This window comes from Leucoraja erinacea, chromosome 25 (assembly GCF_028641065.1).
Source record: "Leucoraja erinacea ecotype New England chromosome 25, Leri_hhj_1, whole genome shotgun sequence".
Lineage (NCBI taxonomy): Eukaryota > Metazoa > Chordata > Chondrichthyes > Rajiformes > Rajidae > Leucoraja > Leucoraja erinaceus.
Window position 1 is genome coordinate 19,411,562 of NC_073401.1, and position 21,562 is coordinate 19,433,123.

At 42.1% G+C, this 21,562-nt stretch overlaps 1 protein-coding gene across 1 annotated transcript in view; it reads left to right on the plus strand.

Annotated features, from left to right (window-relative positions):
• The window catches only part of si:dkey-91m11.5 (PH_BCR_vertebrate and RhoGAP_Bcr domain-containing protein), an 81,431-nt gene that overhangs the window by 53,017 nt on the left and 6,852 nt on the right, over positions 1 to 21,562 (plus strand). Inside the window, exons 11-21 of the mRNA XM_055655902.1 lie at positions 3,289 to 3,408; positions 4,019 to 4,094; positions 6,657 to 6,761; positions 10,262 to 10,336; positions 11,337 to 11,434; positions 12,104 to 12,235; positions 13,065 to 13,124; positions 15,091 to 15,200; positions 17,208 to 17,347; positions 19,782 to 19,916; positions 21,228 to 21,333. Of these exons, the coding sequence (XP_055511877.1) occupies positions 3,289 to 3,408; positions 4,019 to 4,094; positions 6,657 to 6,761; positions 10,262 to 10,336; positions 11,337 to 11,434; positions 12,104 to 12,235; positions 13,065 to 13,124; positions 15,091 to 15,200; positions 17,208 to 17,347; positions 19,782 to 19,916; positions 21,228 to 21,333 (1,157 nt within the window). The remainder of the gene's footprint in view (positions 1 to 3,288; positions 3,409 to 4,018; positions 4,095 to 6,656; positions 6,762 to 10,261; positions 10,337 to 11,336; positions 11,435 to 12,103; positions 12,236 to 13,064; positions 13,125 to 15,090; positions 15,201 to 17,207; positions 17,348 to 19,781; positions 19,917 to 21,227; positions 21,334 to 21,562) is intronic.

The following is a 21,562-nucleotide window of genomic DNA, read 5'->3' on the forward strand; positions in this document are numbered from 1 at the left end:
GAGGGTGAGAAGTTTTGGAACTGGACTACGTAGGGACCTCGTTAGGAAATGATAGAACTAATCAGCACTGAAGAAGACCTATTCTCTAATTAGACAGGTACCCACAATCCAATCTAACCAATGGAGAGTAGTGTCTATGACATCTGAGCTTTAATTAGACTGTTGTAACTGGGATCTGTAACATATGCACCCTCAGCTGCAGGCCCATCCATACAGCTAAGATCAAATGTCACTAAGGCAAAAAGTGCTGGTGATACTCAGTGTGTTAGGCAGCATCCATGGGGGGAAATGGATAGGCCAAATTTTGGGTCAGGACCCTTCAGACTGATGGGGTAGAGGAAAGATAACCACTAAAGAGAGGTGAGGGGAGGAGTGGGACTAGCAGGTGATAGGGGGATACAGCTGAAGAGGGTGATTGCAGGTGGATGGAGATAGCAACAAAGGTGAAATGGAGGCAAAGGTAAGGAAGGAAGAGGAGGGGTGAATTGCAAAGCGGGGGGGGGAGAGGGATCTCACTGGAGTCTGATTTTATGCGTTGTACTACTGTTAATGTCATTTTGACGATGTTTGAGATGAGCAGATTAAGGGAACTAGCAAATCTTGCCCCAAGATGACCGTATGATGTGAACATTTGGCAGTAACACCCAGAAATATACACATTTATTTTTCACCTCTGTTTCTAGTATTTCTGGGTATCATCTTCAAGTTGTGATGATTAATCTAGTATTTTAGATTACCCTTCCCAAATTACACAATTCATTAGTTCCCTTTCTTGCACTGAATAGTTTGCAAAATATTTGCCTTTTGCATTAAAGTGAAGGTTACACAAAAACGCTTTATTTGGTATAATATTTTTAGTAAAATATATTAAACATTGAACATTAGCTTTTCATTTTGGTTAAAGACCTGGCATCAGGTTGAGCATGGACTTTGTCAGCCGAAGGGCTATACTGTTCTAAAGAGAAAATAAAATATAAATTTAAATGAAACTCACTGTACAAATTATAATTTGACAAATCCTATTGCTGCTTCATTGTGGCAGCTCTCCTGGAGGAGTAAAGGAGTGATTGTGGTAGATGTGTTCCCACCGCAGGGAAGATGGCATTCGCGATGAAATGGGTGTGAGGCACAAGTGAGGTGTATTGTATGTGCAGAATGAAGTCAGGACTTTTAAATGCTTCTGTGCCAGAACCCGACAAAATAAATATTGTGCAGATATGCTGCAGCTGAATCGCATGACTCACGTAGCTCCTTGCCAACACAAGCAAAACCTCTTGGAAAATTGATGTTTGCAGCTTGAAAGCTGCAGTGAGCAACAGTGAGCAACTTCTCTGTTCCTCCCTTGCTTAAACTGGAGACTAAATTAATGTTGCCCACTCATAGCAAATCTCTGAAGTACTTTCCCAGCACTTCATGGAAGCATAAAGCTGTTCTGTCAGTATAGGCATTGTTCTGTCATCCAGTTCATCGCTATGGTCTTCCAGAATGAAAATGATGTGTTCCTGGTGCTACACAATCCCGCCATGAAACCTTTGATATAACACAGTGATTGGCCTAGTGACACAGCAAAAAATGACAATGCTTAGAATCTTGGAGCATGTTGTTCTCAGAGTGCCCTTTGATGGACACTCTGGAAGAGCCGGGTTTTATTACTAGTAATTAAAAAAAATACACATATTTGTCCTTTGCACTCCCATCAGCCCTCCATCTCCCCATCTCTGGCATTAATTCTGTCAATTTCTGATTCCACTCTTAGCCTGTTTCGTGCACGATTATGTTTTGAATTTTATGATTACCTTGGTGGCAGGACTCAGAGGGTGGTAGTGGATGGTTTATTTTCTGATTGTGTACTACAGGAATCAATGCTGGCTCACTGTTGTTTGTCATTTAGATTAATGATTTGGATGAGAATGTATTGACGTGGTTAGCATGTTTGCAGATGACACCAACATTTGTGAAATAATAGACAGTGAAGTTAAGATTACAATAAAAGCAGCTAGATCAACTGGGGAAGTGAGCTGAGGACTGGGAGATGGAATGTAGCCCAGTAGGAAGTGTTACATTTTGGGAAGTTAAACAGCAGGACTTGCACAGTAAATGGCAGTGCCCTGGAGAGTGTTGTAGATCAGAACCACCAGGGGTAAAATTGCACCGTTATGTGAAACTGGCAACACAAGTAATAGTGTGTGATGAAGAAGGCATTTAGAACATTTGCCTTCATCAGTCAGGGCATTGAACTTAATGGGACATCGCTGGTGACGTGGCTATTGGGAGGATGCCATTAAGCTGGAAAAGGTGCATCAAAAATTCACAAGGATGTTACTGGCACTGGAGGGGTTAAGGTATAAGGAGTGACTCGATCGATGAGGGCGGCACAGTGGTGCAGGTAACACTGTAAGAGTTGCTTCCTAACAGCACTAAAGACACGGATTTGATCAGAACTGCGGGTGCTTCCTGTACGGTCTTTGTACGTTCACCCCACTACTGCATAAGTTTTTTGCTGGTGCTCCGGTTTCCTCACACATCCCAAAGATGTGCAGGTTTGTATATTAATTGGCTTCTGTAAAATTCTCCCTAGTGTGTAGGATGTGAAACTGGCATAACATAAAACTAGTGTACAGGTATTTGATTGATGTGGACTCGGTGGGCCAAAGGGCCTGTTTCCACACTGTATCTCTAAACTCTAAGCTTTTTTCCCTGAGCATGGGAAAACTAGAGGGCATAGATTTGAGAAGAAAGATTTAAAGGTAACCTGAGAGGCAGATTATTTCCACACAGATGGTGGTGGATATGTGGAATGAGCTGCAGGAGATAGTGGTAGTGGCAAGCACAGTTACAAGATTTAAAAGACACATGGATAGAAAAGGTTTAGAAGGAGTGACAAACAATCCGCTAAGGGAATGTGGTAGCATCAATGTGGGAAGAAATTATCGACAGTTCCAGCATTTCCAATCTGTTGTGCCGCCATGGTTTTGAAGGAAATGGACCAGATGCAGGCAAACGGGACAAGCTCTAGGTCGGCAACTTAGTCAACATGGACTAGTTGGGTCGAAGGGTTTGTTACTGTGCTCTGTGACCCTATGCTACAAAACTCTTATTCTGTCTGCACATGTTGTTTGAATAAGATTGACAGACGGGCCAGCACAAGCAATTGAGGTAAGGTAGAGGTGAGTCACCAGGGATTTTCGTATTATTATAAACTGATTTGTGAATATTACTTTCTTCCTATCAATGAGCTGCAGTTCTGAAGGTACTGATCTTATTTTTATTCTTTGTTTTTGTTCATAGAGAGCAAACAAGGGCAGCAAAGTCATTGAACGACTGAAAAAGAAATTATCAGAACAAGAATCATTGTTGTTGCTAATGTCTCCGAGCATGGCCTTCAGAGTTCATAACAGGCATGGCAAAGTGAGTGTCCAGTCACTGCGACTATTTCATACAGACTTTATTTGCACACAAGTTGAAGCATCCCAGTAATATAAAATGATTTTGAACAACAAAAAGGCTGTCCTTCCAACACAACGCTAATATCAAGAAGTCAACCTTCTCTCTCTATTGCTATTAAACCACTCACTGGAATGTACTCAATTAGTCTTGGAATGTAGGTATATTTTCTTTGACTGAAAGCAGGGGTACTATATTATTTTCTACACTGCCAATTAGATGAGAAACTCAGCACATTATTGGCATAATCCATAACCCATCACAGTCTAAAAGTCAAATTTGCATATAATTAATTGGCTGAGCCTGGAGTTTTCTAAATATGACCCCACAGCAGAACAAAATTGAGATCAATTGAAATGGATAAGGAAACACGTGAGAAAAATTCAGCAAATAGCATATTCATTTCCTCATTCTATTTCACCATTTCACATTTGTCTCCCACATGCTGGGCATTCTCTTTCCTGAATAATGACTTTTGTGTGTCTGAGTAAACAACTCTGCAGTTTTGCCTCTTTCATATGTGGAAATACTCTCTCAAAATTTGAATGTGGTAAAACTGTTCTCTTATCTCTAGAGTTATACATTCCTGATATCATCAGATTATGAAAGAGCTGAATGGAGAGAAATCATCCGAGAACAACAAAAAAAATGTAAGTGATTTTATTTTATTGATCTAAGATCAAGTCAACGTCTTGATCTTATGCAGTACAGAAACAGGCCTTTTTGTCCACCTTGATCATCGTTTCTATGTTTACCAGTGCTTGATCCCTAGCCTTCTATGTCTTGCTGTCCCAAGCATTTCAGACTTCAAACACCTTCTTGGTAAAAAATAAACTTCCTCAAGTCCCCTCTAAATCTTCTATGCTCTCGGGATATGGTGAGGAGAGGACGTTCACACCATGTCCATTTTTTACAAATTTACACTGGTCCCCTTTTGATCTCAGCAGCCCCCCACTGGGTATACTCCATTGTTTTTGACGGTCCACCTCGCTCTCGACACTGCACCCCACTCTCTCATCCTCACCCTTGCCCTCATCCTCGCCCTTTCCCCCCCCATCCTTGCCCTCTTCGCCCACCTCTTCACCCATTACTTGTTTCCAATGACCACTCTTGGGACTGTGCAAGATGAATGAAAATAATTTTGGCATGAATATTTACAGCTAGAATATGCTGCAGTAGAGCAGAAGATATATATCAATATCTCTCTGCTCAAAATATATTGTCCCGTAAATTGTTGGAAGTGTGATCTGATAACAGTCTGGGCGGGGTGTTTGGCACTAAAGTCAACCCAAGTTGTCACCTTAATTGATTACGTTTAAAGAATAGAGATTAAAGACTAAAGAGAATAGTGCATGACTTTCACTTCCACAATAGTTAATGGGGATTTAGTACAAAAGGCTTAGACAGGACAGAAATTGTTAGGAATATTCAAGAGGGTTTCAGTATGTGGATAGAACTAAATCCAAGAGGAGCCATATTGGACCTTGTACTTAGAAGCAAGCCTGGTCAGGTGACTGGTTGAGTAGAGTGAGAGTAAATTGGGAGCACTTGTTATTTTGTTAATCGATATCTGATATGTGGGAATTGTTTAAATGCCAGCTGACCAGAGTTCAGGTCCACAATGTCCGAGTGAGGAGGAAGGATAGGATGGCAATGTAAGGGAACCATGGATGACCAAGGAAGTTGCAAATTTAGTCAGAAAGAAAAAGGAGGCATATGTAAGATTGAGAAATTACCACAGACAGAGCCGTTGAGGAATATAAAACAAACAAGAAAGAACACAAGTGGGCATTTTGAAGGGCCAAAGGAGGTAATGAAATGGCATTTATGTCGGATTAAAGAAAATCGCAAGGCTTTTTATATACATTAAAAACAAGATGTTAACCAGGGAGAAGTTAGGTCCACTCAAAGATAAAGGAGGGAATTTATGCTTGGATTCAGAGGATGTAGGCAAGGTACAAAACAAGTACAGCATTTGCATTCAGTGAGGAGAAGGACATGGAGGACAATTAGATCAGTGTGGGGGGGGAATCCTAATGTGCCAGAGTAGTTTGAGATCATGAAGGAGGTGCTGTTTGGGCACTTGAAGAGTATTAAGGTAAAAACCTGAGCAAGTGTAAGATGTTGCACTTTGGGAGGGCAAATATATGAGAAAAGAGTGCAATTAATGACATGACCCTGAAGAACATTGATGTACAGGGGGATTGGGGGATGGACCAAGTCCATAGTTCCCTGAATGTGGCAATACAAGTAGAAAAAGTGATAAGGAAGGCAAGTGGTTGCTTGCCTTCATCAGTTGGGGTATTGAGTACGAGTCAGGAAGTCACACCACTTAAACTTTGACGGCTGCATTTGGAGTATCCTGTGCAGTTCTGTTTGCCCCATTACAGGAAGGGTGTTGAGGCTCAGGAAAGGGTACAGAAGAGGCTTGCCAGAGGCTTCGGAGAAACCTGATAAAAGTATATAAACCTGTGAGAGGCATAGACAGGGTAGACAGCCAAATGTTTTTCCAGGAATCATCCTTACAGATGGTGGCGACGAAGAGAGGAGAATATCAGAGGCAGTGAGGGGGCTGCAAGTTTGCCGCCTGCGCCCTTGGATGAACTGTCATGGTTCCAGTGTCAGCTACATGTAACCCGGCGGTGCACAGTACGGAGCAGCGGCTGCGGGAGTCGAGAGGACGGCGAGTTCTCGGGACAAAATGTCAGTACAGGAAGCTGCTAAAACCTCTATGGCAGCTGGAGGGTTGCGTGGATCAGGCGCAGCTGAAGGTCCCACAGAGATTGGACCACAGGTTGTGGTCACTGTCATTGCTCACAAATGGAGACTGAGATTGAGCAACCACACTAATATAGCCATTTTTCATCTGCTATCAACAGCTCGGGACATGGTTTGCAGATTAAAAACAGATGTTCCAAGAGTTCTGAGAAACAGAAAGTGATGTGATGCTCAACCAGGTGGAAAATCAGTGCTCCTTATTTGGCTTCTCAGTTCCTTCTCTATTCAGAAATAATTTGCTCTTTGAAACTTGTTATTTTATCCTTTTTCTCTGACATCTACTACCTGAGAGATGTATATGTTGCTTGACTATTTCAACAACATTTATTTTATTCATAATGCACCCACAAGAAAGATATTTTTGCTATTTTTCCAAATCTTGCCACTAATAATATGTTGAATCTAGTGAATAATATGTATTTCCTTTATTTCAGGCTTTAAGAGCTTTTCTCTGACTACTGTTGAGCTACAAATGCTCACAAATTCATGTGTAAAGCTGCAAACTGTCCATAACATTCCATTAACAATCAATAAAGAAGGTAAGCAGCAAGTATTCTGTTTGTGGTACAATGTCTGCTTTTGAATGACATATTTTCTCCCAACAATTTTCTCTCATCAGTTCCACAATAATGTTCCACCAGTCTTCACTCTCATTACTAAAACCTGTTAAAATAAGTTTGTAAATCATGCTTTTCCGACATCCTAATTGGGTTGATGGTGCTAGCTTCATTTGCAGCATGTGATGGCAAGTATTACATTTATACTTCCCAACACTAGTCTCTACCTGGTCATAATATCCACTCTATATTTACCCTTTTCACTCTCTCGGGTGATTCATACTTTATAATTACAAATTTGTATTTACAAAATTGATGAATATTGCACGGTGATCTTTGTTCCTACTTAAATAAGTGGCAATTGATTTTCAATGGAACAAATACTAAGACCAAACTCGTACAATTCTTTCATATATTAAGTACGGTAGACATCTGGAATTTTACTTCTGGAGCTTGTGAATAATATGTATTTCCTGGAATTTGGCACGCACATTGGCTGCTCAATCTGTCTCTCTCATTCCAACAACAGAATCAAATACATGGCTCTGTGCTCCTTTCGAACTAATGGAGCCAGGGGCCGCAGCTGACTACAGATTCCATTTTTCTCAAACCTGCCCCAAGTATTTGAATGTATAGAAGTATCCTGTGACTATTAACACCTAGATTAACGAGCTTAGTTGCAAATCAAATAATAAACCTACACATTAATTCCCTTTGCACTGAGCCATCCACAATTGTAGTTCAGTTATTTGCTTAGATTGCTCCAAATATCAACCGGAAGAGGGCAGCACCACAATTTGCAGGTTTCCTCTCAAGTCATACACATCCTGACATAGAAGAGAGATCTAGGTGTACATGTATGTAGTTCCCGAAAGTGGTAATACAGGCAGACAGTCAAGAGTTAAATCAAGATCCTTTAAGTGTCATATGTAACGACAATTCTTACCATCAGCCGCATAATAGGCCTCTAAACAGAATTCACATTGATATTATATAAGAAACAAGAATTCAATGAATTTATAACCCCGTTACGAGTGCAAAAAAAAACAACCCATGGGCCTTTCATGCAACCAAAGACAGTCCATGGAAGTTCATGGTTGTGGTTAGTATGGTGAAGTGTTCAACAGCCTAATGATTGTTGGAAAGAAACTATTTGTGAGCCTAGTGGCCATGGTTTTCAAACACCTATACCTGGTTCACGATGGTAGGAGTGAAATAAGTGTGTATCTTTGACGATATTGGCGGGTTTTTTGAGGTGGTGCCTCCTATGGATCACTTCAATAGGCCAATATCCATGGTGTACTTTAGATATTTGGATTACTGAGATTGCTTCAAAGAAATCTGGGATCAGTGCAAACTGTGGGGGTTGCACCTGAACTGCACTAGGTTTAACATCCTTGAAAGGAAGGTTTAGTTAGTGCTGTTTGGATGGGTTTAACATAATTTGACTGGGGAATTGATGTGCAGTTTGGAGGAATGTGCAATCTAAAAGAGAAAAAAAATTCAAGTCGGCCAAGTAAGCAGAGCAAACGTGGGTGTGATAAAGCTCATGGGAGGAACACAAGGCTATGTTGAAAAAGTCTGGTGAATAAGGCAGATAAACAGAGTGTTGATGAACACGTGGAAATGTGATCCTGTTACTATCACAGACACATGGTTGAAAGAAGGGTAGGAGGGGGGCCATTCAACATTCCAGAATATGGAACTTTCAGATTAATAGGAGAGTAGAAAAGGTCCAATGTTGATATCATGCTTCCCTAAGTAGCCTGTGAGCTGCTACTTACAGGTAGGTCTACACTGACAAGTGGGAGTCATTCAGAAGTTAAATAATGAGAATTCAGGGTGCTGGTTCAAGGAACCCTGGGTTTTAAAGACTGGATAAAGAAAAGAAAGGCATATGGCAGATATGGAGAATCGGAAACACAGAGGCCCTGCAGGTGCATGGAATGTGTAGAAATGAGCAAGGGAGGAAGGGGTGTGAAATTCCAGACCAGGTTATCATTAATAAGGAGGAGATATTAGATGTCTTAGCTGAAAGGTGGATACATTTCCAGGGGCTGATGAAATTTGTCCCCATGTGAGGCAAAGAGGAGATCACAGAGGCATTGAGAAATTCAAATTGCCCGTGGCCGGAGAAGAGATGCAAGATAACTGAAGGACAAATTAATTACAGGCCTGCGAGGCTCAAGTAAGTGGATAGATGCTCTGCGGTTTATGATCACTCTGCATTTGGAAAGCAGCGATTAAGCAAAAGTGACCAGAATGGCTTTGTTTGGAGGAGATTGTGTCTGACCAATTTGACAGAATGTTTCAGACGAAACAAAATATATTGATGAGAGTAGTGTGGTTGATGTGGTTACCTGGACTTTGAGGTCTTTAACAAGGTTCCACATGGCACCAGAAGGTTAGAGCCCTTGGGATCCAAGGCAAATTGTCTAATGGCCTGTCCTGCTGAATTACTCCAGCATTTTGTATCTATTTAATTTGTCCTAAATTGGCTTGGTAATAGCAGGCAGAGGGTGATAATGGGGTGTTGTTTTTGTACCAGTGGTGTACCACTGGGTCCCTTATTGTTTGTATTAAATAATTGGATATGAATGTAGGAAGTATGACTAGTAAGGTTGAAGGTCGGGTCGGGGGGAGTTTCCCCCCCCCACCACGGGTACCATGTAATCCCATGCTACCTGCTCCATGGTCGGATAGTCGGCGACTAAACCGTCTCCCCCACCTGGTTTGCCAGGTGAGGAGAGGGCTGTGGACCCCCAGCAGGACCAAAATCAAGACCTGTCAAAGGGTGGGGGAGCTTCTAACGAGCCAACGGCCATCCACACTTTAATAGAAGTTGCGATCACTGTCGTATTTAGCATTGTAAGGAATGATGATAAAGCACACACACCTAAATCCTATACTTCCAGTGGCGGAAGTCCGCAGGAACTGGAGGACAGAGATGTGTGGTGCGTCCATCACCATTCCCGTTGGAAATCAGCACCACTGCGTCGCTAATGATGACTAGTAAATTTGCACATGAATGAAATTTAATAGTGTTGTTGACAGTGGGGAAAATAATCGTAAACTAAACTTTGGGACGTCGGGATTTGATTGGAAGTTGACCAGTTAAGAAGGAACTTTAGCAGTATAAGTAAACTTCATAAGTTTGACTGAAACAATGTATTTTCTCTGTATGGCCTGAAACACGTATATATCCACAGTGAAATGATTGAACTATACTTCATTAGGACCATAATAAATAGGAACAAGCGTAGACCACTCAATCCTTTGATCCTTCACCCCTACCGAGGATACTTGGTAGCATAGACAGCTGACAAATGATCCAGTATCATAGCGCTAAATTATTTAACTAGATGATTTTGTGTATTTAAATAATAATGAAAGTAGAGAATTGTTTATCTGTTTGTGTACCTGTGGTGTATCTGTTTTTCGTGTCTCTCCAATTCACTTCATTGTTAATCTGTTGCTCACAGATGATGAATCTCCTGGCCTCTATGGGTTTCTGAATGTAATTGTTCACTCAGCCACTGGATTCAAACAAATTTCAAGTGAGTTATTCATGCTTATGCTTTACGTAAATCTTAAAAAAAAATATTTTAAATAATGGGCTTCCTCTGCTTGTTTACGAGACACACAGTCCTGTCAATAACAAATTCCAGTAAATAGGAAATAATGAATGTTGTAAATTTTAATGTACATGCATGCTAGTGAGAAATTAAAACATTAGTTTTTTAAACATTTGCATGTGCTCCTGATGATCTTTAGGTTTCCTCCCACATTGCAAAGATACATCTCGGTAGGTTAATTAGTTTTGTTTAGTTTAGAGATACAGCGTGAATACAGGCCCTACAGCCAACCAGGTCCGCGCCGATCAGCAATCACTCGTTCACTTGTTCTATCCAGCACACCAGGGACTATTTTACAAAAGCCAATTAACTTAAAAAACGCATACATATTTGGGATGTGGGTGGAAATGAGTATGTGGAGAAAACTCACAATCACAGGGAGAATGTACAAACACCAGGGTAATATACTGGAGGGTAACTCAGTGGTCAGTTTTCATTCCATAATTATTCCAGTCGTCATCCCGCAATTGATGGGTGCACCTTTTGAAAGTCATGTGGATGAAAGAAATATATGGCCTGAGTCATTGACCTTTAAGAGCAGTTCAGTGAACATAAACATCTGTGCCAACCATGCATTGTAATCTGTAATTATTAGATAAGAGTGGGAGAAGAATTGGGTTAATGAATACTGAATGAGTAGATATACCACATCTATATCTATTGTGTAGCTGATTTTGTAAGGGGTCAGTGAAAATTTTACATACTCTCCATTTCACCTCTCCCTGGTGTGTATATTACAAACACGAAAGAGGTTTGTTTATGAGATTGCATTTTACAGTGGGTCTAACGAGAACAAGTTTGCTTGACTGACTTCTCTTTTGTATTTTTACAGTATGTTTTGTATTTTCATATTTCTTATGCTTGTTTTTTGCTTAAATGCTTACAATTATTTCTGGATCTGTTTTTGCTTGTTTCTGAACAGATTTATACTGTACTTTAGAAGTAGATTCATTTGGTTACTTTGTTAACAAAGCAAAGACAAGAGTCTACAGAGACACACTGGAACCAAACTGGAATGAGGTGAGTCTTCACTGAAAGCTCTGTTCATCAAGCTTGACATGGAACTGACAATTCCATCGAGATTGTAGTGGATGCATGCGGTTTTCTTACACTTCACAGAGGGAGGGCAAATTTCATTCACATAAGAAGGACCTGGCAAAGGTAGATTGGGAGCATCTTACTTACATGTAAGTCTACATCTGCAGAGTGGGAAGCATTCAAAGGAGTTCAAGGCCATCATGTTTCTGTAAAGGGCAAATGTCAGGAATAACAAATGTAGCGATCCCTGATATTGACAATTCAATAAAGAGAAATAAAGAAGCATATGATAGGTATAGGGAACTAATGGAAGGAGGGGGTTATCATAAATAGAAAAAGGGAGGCGCTTCAAAATAAATTAGGACAGCAAAGAGAGGTCATAGAACAGTACGTAGAGCAGGAAGATGTATGGGATACTGAACTTCATTAGTTGGGGCTTTGAATGCACAAGTAAGGAGGTTATACTCCAATTTACACTGATAATTTGGTCAGATGGATAAGATAGGCCAAAGTGCCTATTTCCGTGCTGTATAGCTCTGTGACTCAATGACTTGGTGTAATCAGACATATCAAAATGGAAAAATAGTATAAAAATTCATTTCCTACACTCCAAACATAGTTTTCCTTCTACTTTTATAATTTTGTTTACAGGAATTTGAGATAGAATTAGAAGGCTCTCAGACTCTAAGAATTCTGAGTTATGAAAAATGCTACAACAAAACCAAGTTCCCCAAAGAAGATGCAGAAATTACAGATAATATCATGGGGAAAGGACAGATTCAGGTAGGTCCATGTTTTCTCAACCGCAGAACTATGTTTCTTTGAATGCTTGGTAGGTTAACTGGAAATCTTCGCATTCTTGATCGTCATGTATCCATTTTTAATGGGCATTTTCTGTAGCTCACAGAGCTTGTAGCAATTAATGACAGACTTGAATGCCATTACTGTGATTATACTATAGTTGTTTAATAGCTGTTGTATTTATGTCAGATTTTCATTTACAGTATTCTTCCCCAAAATGAACTGCAATTTTATTTAAAATTAGCTTAAAAACTTTTTATGATTATGATTTAAACTTTTGGCTGTCATTTTTAAAATAATTTTCACTTCCAAACTTAACTTTTCAGCATCTAATTTGCATGCTGTTTAGTTTAAAGATACAGCATGTAAACAGGCCCTTCAGCTGATCAAATACACGCCAGCCATCAATCACCCATTCACATTAGTTTTATGTTATCCCACTTTTCTCATCCACTCACTACACCCTAGAGGCAATTTTACAGAAGCCTATTACCCTACAAACCTGCACGTCTTTGGGATGTGGGAGGAAACCCAAGCACCCGGAGAAAACCTGCGCAGTCATAGGGAGAACTTGCAAACCCGACCAGCTCTATCAGCTGCGCCACTGTGCCACCCTCTGTTTGTTGTTATTTTCACTCAGTTATAATCATGCAACTTGCAATGCGAAGATCTGCATTGTCCAGGATTCAGCATGCTGCCCAAACTTTCCAGTTACGGGGCCTGACCACACGCCAGTTACACACGTACACACACACGTACACACACACACTGTTAAGTAGAATGGTAAATAAAATTCTTGTCTTGTTTTCAGCTAGAACCACAAGCATTGCAAGATAAGGACTGGCAGAGAACTGTCATAGGAATGAACGGAGTAAGTTGCAATGTTAAGCTGCGACACAGAGATAATGTATAACATTTTGTATGTTTTTCTGTGAAATATAATCTAACACAATGAAGCAAGATGTTATTGATGCAACTTTGAAGACAAGGTTTCATTTGGTATTGGTTTGCACATTTCTATCAGATTAGACAGATTTAATTAGTTTTATTCAAGTTTAGGGGAGTCTAAAGTAGATTTTGCTGAAATGTGTTGAAACAAACAAGTAAACATGAATTAAATTGAGAAATGATAAAATTGGCCAAGTGTTTCTAGTTCCAGCAGCTTGCCTGGCAGTGTGATCTGGGCACATCCCACTCTGTTTAAACAAACTTGCCTCACCAATCTCCTTTAAACTTTCCCCCTCTCACCTTAAACCTATACCCTCCAGTAGTTGACATTTCCTCCTTGGAGAAAAAAGACTGACTACCTACCTTATGTATCCCTCTCGTATTGCGTATTTCTATCACCCCTCAGCCTCCTGACGTTCCAGAGAAAACAATCAAACTTTGTCCAACTGCACCTGCAGGGAATACTCCCCAATTCAGACAACATCCTGGTGAACCCCTTCTGCATCTTCACCAAGGTCATAAGTGATAGGAGTAGAGTTAGGCCTTTCGGCCCATCAAGTCTACTCCGCCATTCTATCATGGCTGATCTATCTCTCCCAACCCCATTCTCCTCATAACCTCTGCCTTAAAAATATCCACTGACTTGGCCTCCCCAGCCTTCTCTGGCAAAGAATTCCACAGATTCACCACCCTATGACTAAATACATTTCTCCTCATCTCCTTCCTAAAAGAACATCCTTTAATTCTGAGGCTATGACTTCGAGTCCTAGACCCTCCCACTAGTGGAAACATCCTCTCCACATCCACTTTATCCGAGCCTTTCACTATTCGGTATGTTTCAATGAAGTCTAACTCCAGCAAGTACAGGCCCAGTGCCCAAGGTATCCACATCCTTTCTGTAAGGCAGCAAACAGAAAGGCCAAACCAAAGTTTAAATACAGCCACAACATGACTATCCAACTTTTATATTCAGAGCCCCAACTAATGAAGGCAAGTATGAAGGCAACCTTTGTTAACACCATATATCATCGGCAATTTGCCTTTGACCAGCCACATTGAAGCTATGGCCAAGAAAGCACACCAATGCCGCTACTTCCTTTGAAGGTTTAGGAACTTCAACATGCCACAACAACCCTCACCAACTTCCACACATGCACCGTAGAAAACATTTCATCACGGCCTGATTTGGGAACAGCTCCAAACAAAACTGCAGGAAATGACAGCGCGTTGTGGACATAACGCAAACCAACCCCACTTCCGTTGACTCCATCTACACTTCACACTACCACAGCAAGGTCATCAGCATTATCAAGGCCCTGTCTCACTCCCTGTTCTCCCTGCTCTCACCAGGCAAGAAGTACAGAAGTTTGAAAATGCATATCTCCAGATTCAGAGACAATTTCTTCCCGGCTGTAATCGGGCAACTGAACAGTCTTATCAGCTGGAGTGCAACGCTGAACTCCCTTCTACCTCATTGGAGACCTTTGAACTATCTTTAATTGAACTTTATCTCTCACTAAATGTTTTATCCTATATCTGAGCTCTGTGGAAGGCTTGATTGTACTCATGTATAAAGGAATAAAGTCCTAGCCTGCCCAATTTCCCCCTATAGCTCAGGCTCTCAAGTCCTGATAACATCCTTGTGAATCTTCTCTGCACTCTTTCCAGCTTAACAACATCCTTCCTATAGCAGGATGACCAAAACTGAATACTCCAAATGCGGCCTCACCAATGTCTTGTTACATCAATGCAGACCCTGTTAATCCAATATTTCTTAAAGAACATAGAATATGGAATTTAATTGAACAATACATCAGCCCTGACTAAATATGCAGCGTATGTTTAAATTTAATTTGCCCAATGTTCATTCCTTTTGTTTTCTTTCTTAGATTGAGGTGAAGTTATCAATGAAATTCACTAGTCGTGAGTTCAGCTTGAAACGTTTGCCGTCCCGTAAGCAGACGGGGGTCTTTGGTGTGAGCATTGCAGTAGTTACCAAGTAAGTGAGCTGTTTATTGTCTCTTGGTAGTACAGTGCGCTAAATGACAAAACTGCACATCCCGGATAGATCATTGAATAAATATCTCCTGTCATAAAGATCACTGTTGAATGTTCGTTTTCTGCACTATGATTTAAGCAAAAGCGTCACTACATTCCTTATGTCTTCAACGAGAGAAGAGCAATTTAATCTGCAGTTCCCACTCCTGAAAAGCATTTAATATCAAATGGTTAAGAATTCCAAATCCGACCTTTCTGTCCTGGGCCTCGTCCATGGCCAGAGTAAGGCCCACCATAAATTGGAGGAGCAGAACCTCATATTTTGCTTGGGTAGTTTACACCCCAGCAGTATGAACATTGACTTCTCCAATTTCAGGTAGTCCCTGCTTTCTCCTTCTTTCCCATTCCCAGCTCTCCCACAGCCCACTGTCTCCGCCTCTTCCTTTCTTCTTCTCGCCCCCCCCCCCCCCCCCCCCCACCCTCCCCCCACATCAGTCTCAAGAAGGGTCTCGACCCGAAACGTCGCCTATTTCCTTCGCTCCATAGATGCTGCCTCACCCGCTGAGTTTCTCCAGCATTTTTGTCTACTGTTAATATCAAATGATGATGTGTTTTAATTTGGCCATTAGATGATAGTGAACATAAATGGCTGTGATGGCCATTCTTTGGGCCTAATTACAAAGACTGACTAGCTGGGGTGAATCTCGCTAAAAAGAGAAGAGGAACAAAGTTCAATTCAACAGTAATGTAAAACAAAACATCTCCAGCCTTCATAGAATTGCTGGAGAAATTGATAATAAGAGGCAGAATAATGGTGGTGGCCTTTTTCTTTCAAGTAGAATAATTTAATGGAATTGTCTTAACAATTTCCTAACAGAAAATGTGAGTAGCATGGCAAGAATAATTATGGTTTATGTATGTAAAAAGACAAAAGTGCTGAAGTAACCCAGCAGGTCAGGCAGCATCTCTGGAGAACATGAATAAGTACACATTTGAGGTTGGGGCAAAAGATGTAAGATAAGAATAGAAGAGATGTGAACCCTGAGGAAGGAATATTCCAGGATTCCCAGTTGGGGCCCAACCACGATTTCAGGTACTGACACTCAATCTACCGCTTCACACAATGGCCCTTCTTCCGTGCCCTGTGTTCTTTACTCCATGCGCCATCACCAGCAGGCCCCCATTCTGTATCTCCTGCAGCTTTAGACCTCACTCATTCAGACCTGCAATGGATCTCAACTATACTCCTTCCTCTGGATTCACAATTCCTACCTCTTCTATTGTTATCTCACACTTTTCATCTTTTGGCTTTTGTCCACCTATCTGCCTATCAAAAATGGGGCAGCACCGTGGCACAGCAGTAGAGTCTTACAGCGCCAGGGACCCAGGTTCGATCCTGACTATGGATGCTGCATGTATGGATTTTGTATGTTCTCCATGTGACCCTGTGTTGATTGAAACAGATTATTTGAAAGAAAATGGATGTTAGGAAAGTAGGATGCCTTTAAAAGTGGATGCTAGCAAGAGTCCAGGAAATGCATGTTCCTGTTAGAGTTACGGGCAAAGCAGGTGAGCGTAAGGAAGCTTGGATGATGAGGGAGATTCAAGAATCAAGAATCAAGTGTTTTTGTCATGTCCCAGATAGAACAAATACATTTTTACTTGTAGCAGCACAACAGAATATGTAAACATAGTACTCTGTGAACAACATATTAACTGACAAAAAAAAAATTCCGAGTGTATGCTCATATACACACACACACACACACACACACACACACACACACACACACACACACACACACACACACACACACACACACACACACACACACACACACACACACAACACAAACAAATAATAATAGTGCAAAAGATCAAATCCAATGCCTAAGTAGAACATGTGAATATAAAGGGTTAAAAGTGGCTCTCGTGTAATCATTTAGCTGTAAATCACAAAACTTACAAATGGTGCTGTCCAGTTTTAGACAGTGTTTTTCCTCACCAGGCGAGAAAGGTCAAAGGTTCCTTACATTGTACGACAATGTGTGGAAGAGATTGAAAGGCGTGGATTGGAGGAAATTGGAATCTATCGAGTATCAGGAGTTGCCACAGACATTCAAACCCTCAAAGCTTCCTTTGATACTAGTAAGTATTCAGACGTCGTTCCAGGCAACTCATTTTTCAACTATTTAAAATTCTCTGTAAATATGAAAGTGGGGCACGGGGCAGCTGTGAGTGTGTGATTGCTGCTCATGCGGCATTACCGGGAACAGTGTACAGGTTGAACACTGATTTTCTGGCAAATGATGGTCTGCCCTTTTTCACCCAGAGAGTTGTGAATCTGTGGAATTCCCTGCCATAAAGGCAGTGGAGGCCAATTCACTGGATGGTTTCAAGAGAGAGTTAGATTTAGCTCTATGAGGGCTAAGGGAATCAAGGGATATGGGGGGAAAGGCAGAAACGGGGTACTGATTTTAGATGATCAGCAGCCATGATCATATTGAATGGTGGTGTTGGCTCGAAGGGCTGAATGGCCTACTCCTGCATCTGTTTTTCTATGTTTCTATCTGTGCTTGCTCATTGTTTAAGATTTTCATGGTTTAACTCCGCAAGGCCCCCACACACCGCCCCACAACCCCTCCTCCCACCATTCCGCTCAATTTTCCTTTTCCACTGGAAATCTGAACATCCTGTCAAGCCTTCTCTAATTTACTGGGCACCTTTAAAAGGCTGCTTCTCAAAATCCCTGTTCAACTATGCTCTCCTTATTCTCTCCTGTTTTGCAAAGGTAATACCGTAAACCCTTGTTTTAACTTATAACCAATTTTGGATATGGTGGACGGACTTGAAGACCCATCCCCGGCTCCCACCACCTCCCCACCATTTGGAGCCCTGGCTTCCAACCCACTCCTGACTCGCAAGGTGCACCAGCGAGCCCTTCTTCGCCCACCGCATGGTCGGGTAACACGACTGGTGTTGCGGCTCACGTTGTAGCCCCCTGGGGACAGAGCTTTCTTCGGACCACCGATAGAATGGCTTGGTCACCGTGGGCTCTCTTCCCTCCCACCTGCTGCTGTTTCTTGCTGTCGATGGTGGCTTTGTCCCCTCCCAACATCGACTGCCACTGCCTGCTTCCCCCAGTCGCTCTATTCAGTTGTCCCCTTTCCCACCGCCTCCTCCTTCACTCCCGGAATCGCCAACATAACTTTGGAAGTGATAACAGGAGAGAGGGGATAGAGCCCCATGGGGAACGAGCACATCGTCGTTGGCAAAGGCCTGAAGAAAGCGCATCCTGTCAGAGATTACAACATGAGCCGAAACAACAGCTGTGTGAACGAGTGAAGGTGCAGACCGATGGCATTGGCATCTAGTTTTAAAGTGAAACGACACAAAGTGCTAGAGTAACTCAGCTGGCTAAATCAGTCTAAGGAAGGGTCCCGATATCACCTATCCGTATCATCCAGAGATACTGACCAGCTGAATTACTCCAGCACTTTGATTCATTTTGTCGATTAACCGTCATCGTCAATAACATACAACACTCCCTCTGCTATGGTCTGTTTGCAGTAAAACCCTCGTTATAAAAGACCGTAGTGGACTGAGTGGTGTCCGTTATTGCCAATTGTCCGATATAACCGAGTAAGACACTATCATCGTATGTATTTGAAACAAAGGAGTACAGATGATGGCTATAACACAAGAGTGCTGCAGTAGCGGGTCAGAATCTCTGCAGAACATGGATAAGTGACATCAGAACCCTTCCTCGGATTAATTCAGTCGGCTGGCTTACTCCGGCACTTTGTTGTTTCATTTTAAAACTAGACGCCTCTATCATTGACCTGCTCCAGCGAGCCCTTCTTCACCGGTTCACACGGCTGTTGTTGCAGCTCACGTTGTCGCCCTCCACAGGATGCGCTTCCTTCAGGCCGCTGCCAACAACAAGATGCGTCACTCACCATGGGGACAGCGCTTTCTCACAGTGAGGCTCCCTCCCCTCTCACCTACCGTTGCTTCCAAGGTGGAGCATGCTGGTGACTCCAGGAGGGAAGGAGGAAGCTGTAGTCAGGGGAGGTGGGAGGGTGGGTGGGCGAAGAGGCTGATTGGACTGAGTGACAGGAGCAGGCGGCGGCGATCAAGCCTGGAAAGGACAAAGCCACCGCCAACAGCAAGAAACAGCGGCAGGTGAGAGGGGAGGGAGCCTCATGGTGATAAAGTGCTGTCCACAGGGGCTACAATGTGAGCCACAACAACAGCAGTGTCTCCGGACCGTGCGGTGGGTGAACCTTGTGAGCCTGGAGTGGGGTTGGAAGCTGGGTCCCAAAACGGCCAGGGAAACAGGAATGGGTCGGCAGGTAATTTCATTCACATTCAGTTTACATTTTATATTTCATTTAAGTTTCTGGCACTCCAATGTGCTTTAGAGACATGGGAGGGGTGTCATTAGCGGGCCGGTGGCGTATTGTCGGTTCATTGTCACATGATCTCTGTTGGTCTGGTACATTTTCTGTGGTTACTTCATACATTCATGTTCAGATTATTTAGTTGTCTTAAATGTATTTAAATGTGTAATGTATTACAGACAATAAAGACGTCTCTGTGATGATGAGCGAAATGGATGTTAATGCCATCGCAGGAACATTAAAACTTTATTTCCGAGAGCTGCCAGCTCCTCTTTTCACAGATGAGTTGTACCCTAACTTTGCTGAAGGAATTGGTAAGTCACAAGGAATATTTTCTCCGTGTCTTAGAAAAACTGATTTCTAACAATGTTACCTATTTTGGTTGGTGAAGAAAAAAGGGAAGCACTGAAAAGGGAAGACCCTTCAGGAGTAAAGGCGGCTGCCTAAAAAAAGTTGGGCAATTGGTGTTATTTTAGCCTCGAAAATCTCTATTAAATTGTGAAACATGAACTCCCCCACATGAACAAACCCACATTGACTCCTCCTTGCCTTTCCAAGTGACCATAAATGGTATCCTTCAGAGTCTTCTGCAGCAATTTCCTTCCCGCTGAAGACTAATTTTCTGCTGCCTCACCCAAGACTAACAAAGATGTAAGAATCTCCGCCCTTGCTTCTCGTTGCATCCTGGGATAGAATCTATCTGATCCTGGGGGTTGATCCATCCTAATGTACTCATGTGCAACATTTTAGGCACTTCCCCCTTCCTGATACTGGCATGCAAAGTTCCTAACCTTGGCCCATTTTCCTGCACTTGGCTTGTCGTCTTCAATGCCGTGGCATTTCAAACGCTCGTCTAAATATTCTGTAAATATGGTGCGAGTATCTGCTTTCATTAACTCCCCAGGGAGTGTGTTCCAGTTTCTAACCCCTTCTGGATGAGAAAACTCTTTCTCATATTCCTTCTGCATCTCCTGCCCCTTGCCACCAAACCTTTGACCAGTGTGTGGACGCCCCTACTATATGGAAAGGTTTCTCATTTTATCGTGATTTATGTATTGCCTGAGTTGCATGTATCTGCATCGGGTTTCTCCATTCTCCCTTCTCTGCACCTTCCATTCATGGGATATATTCTAGCTATATTCGTCCTTCCAAAATGCATCATCTCACATTTATTGGGATTAAACTCCATCTGCCATTGGTTTGCCCATATTATCAGCCGATCAATGTCATTCTGTCACCAAAGACCACCTCCTCATTATGGGATTAATGCAGATGAGTAGCCACTGGTGTGGACATGGTGGGCCTGTTTCTATGCTGTATGCTCCATCTATGACATTTCTCTCAGCAAAGCGATTGCCCTCTTTTTCTTTCCAACCATAACACACATTTCCTTATTTGAAGAATCTTTTAGGATTCTCTTTTAAATCCCCTCCTTTTCACATCTGAGGATTCTATACTCTGGAATGTTGAGCTTCCAGTCCAGCACATCTTGTGACCACAACTCTGTGAAAGCAATAATACCATGTTTTGTTGTTCATATCACCTGAACAGCTACGACCTGTTCACTGTAGAATGTTGGAGTGGTGATCTGAAGTGATGAAGCTTATATTTATATTCATTTTCAGCGTTGTCTGATCCGGTTGCTAAAGAAAGCTGTATGCTCAACCTCCTACTTTCTCTGCCAGAACCCAATTTCACCACTTTCTCATTCCTGTTGGATCATTTGAAGAGGTGAGTCAGAGCAAATTATCGTCACCAATACTTCCTCTACCACACAACCAGCCGTGTGAATCTAAAATGTATAAATTCCTGGTGCCTGAACGGTTCAATGGCAGTAGTGAGAGAGTATAGGCAGTGTAAGCTGCAATGAGGATGCTATGAGGCAGCAGGGTGACCCGGATAGGTTGGGTGAGTGGGGAGATGCATGGCAGATGCAGTATAATGTGGATAAATGTAAGGT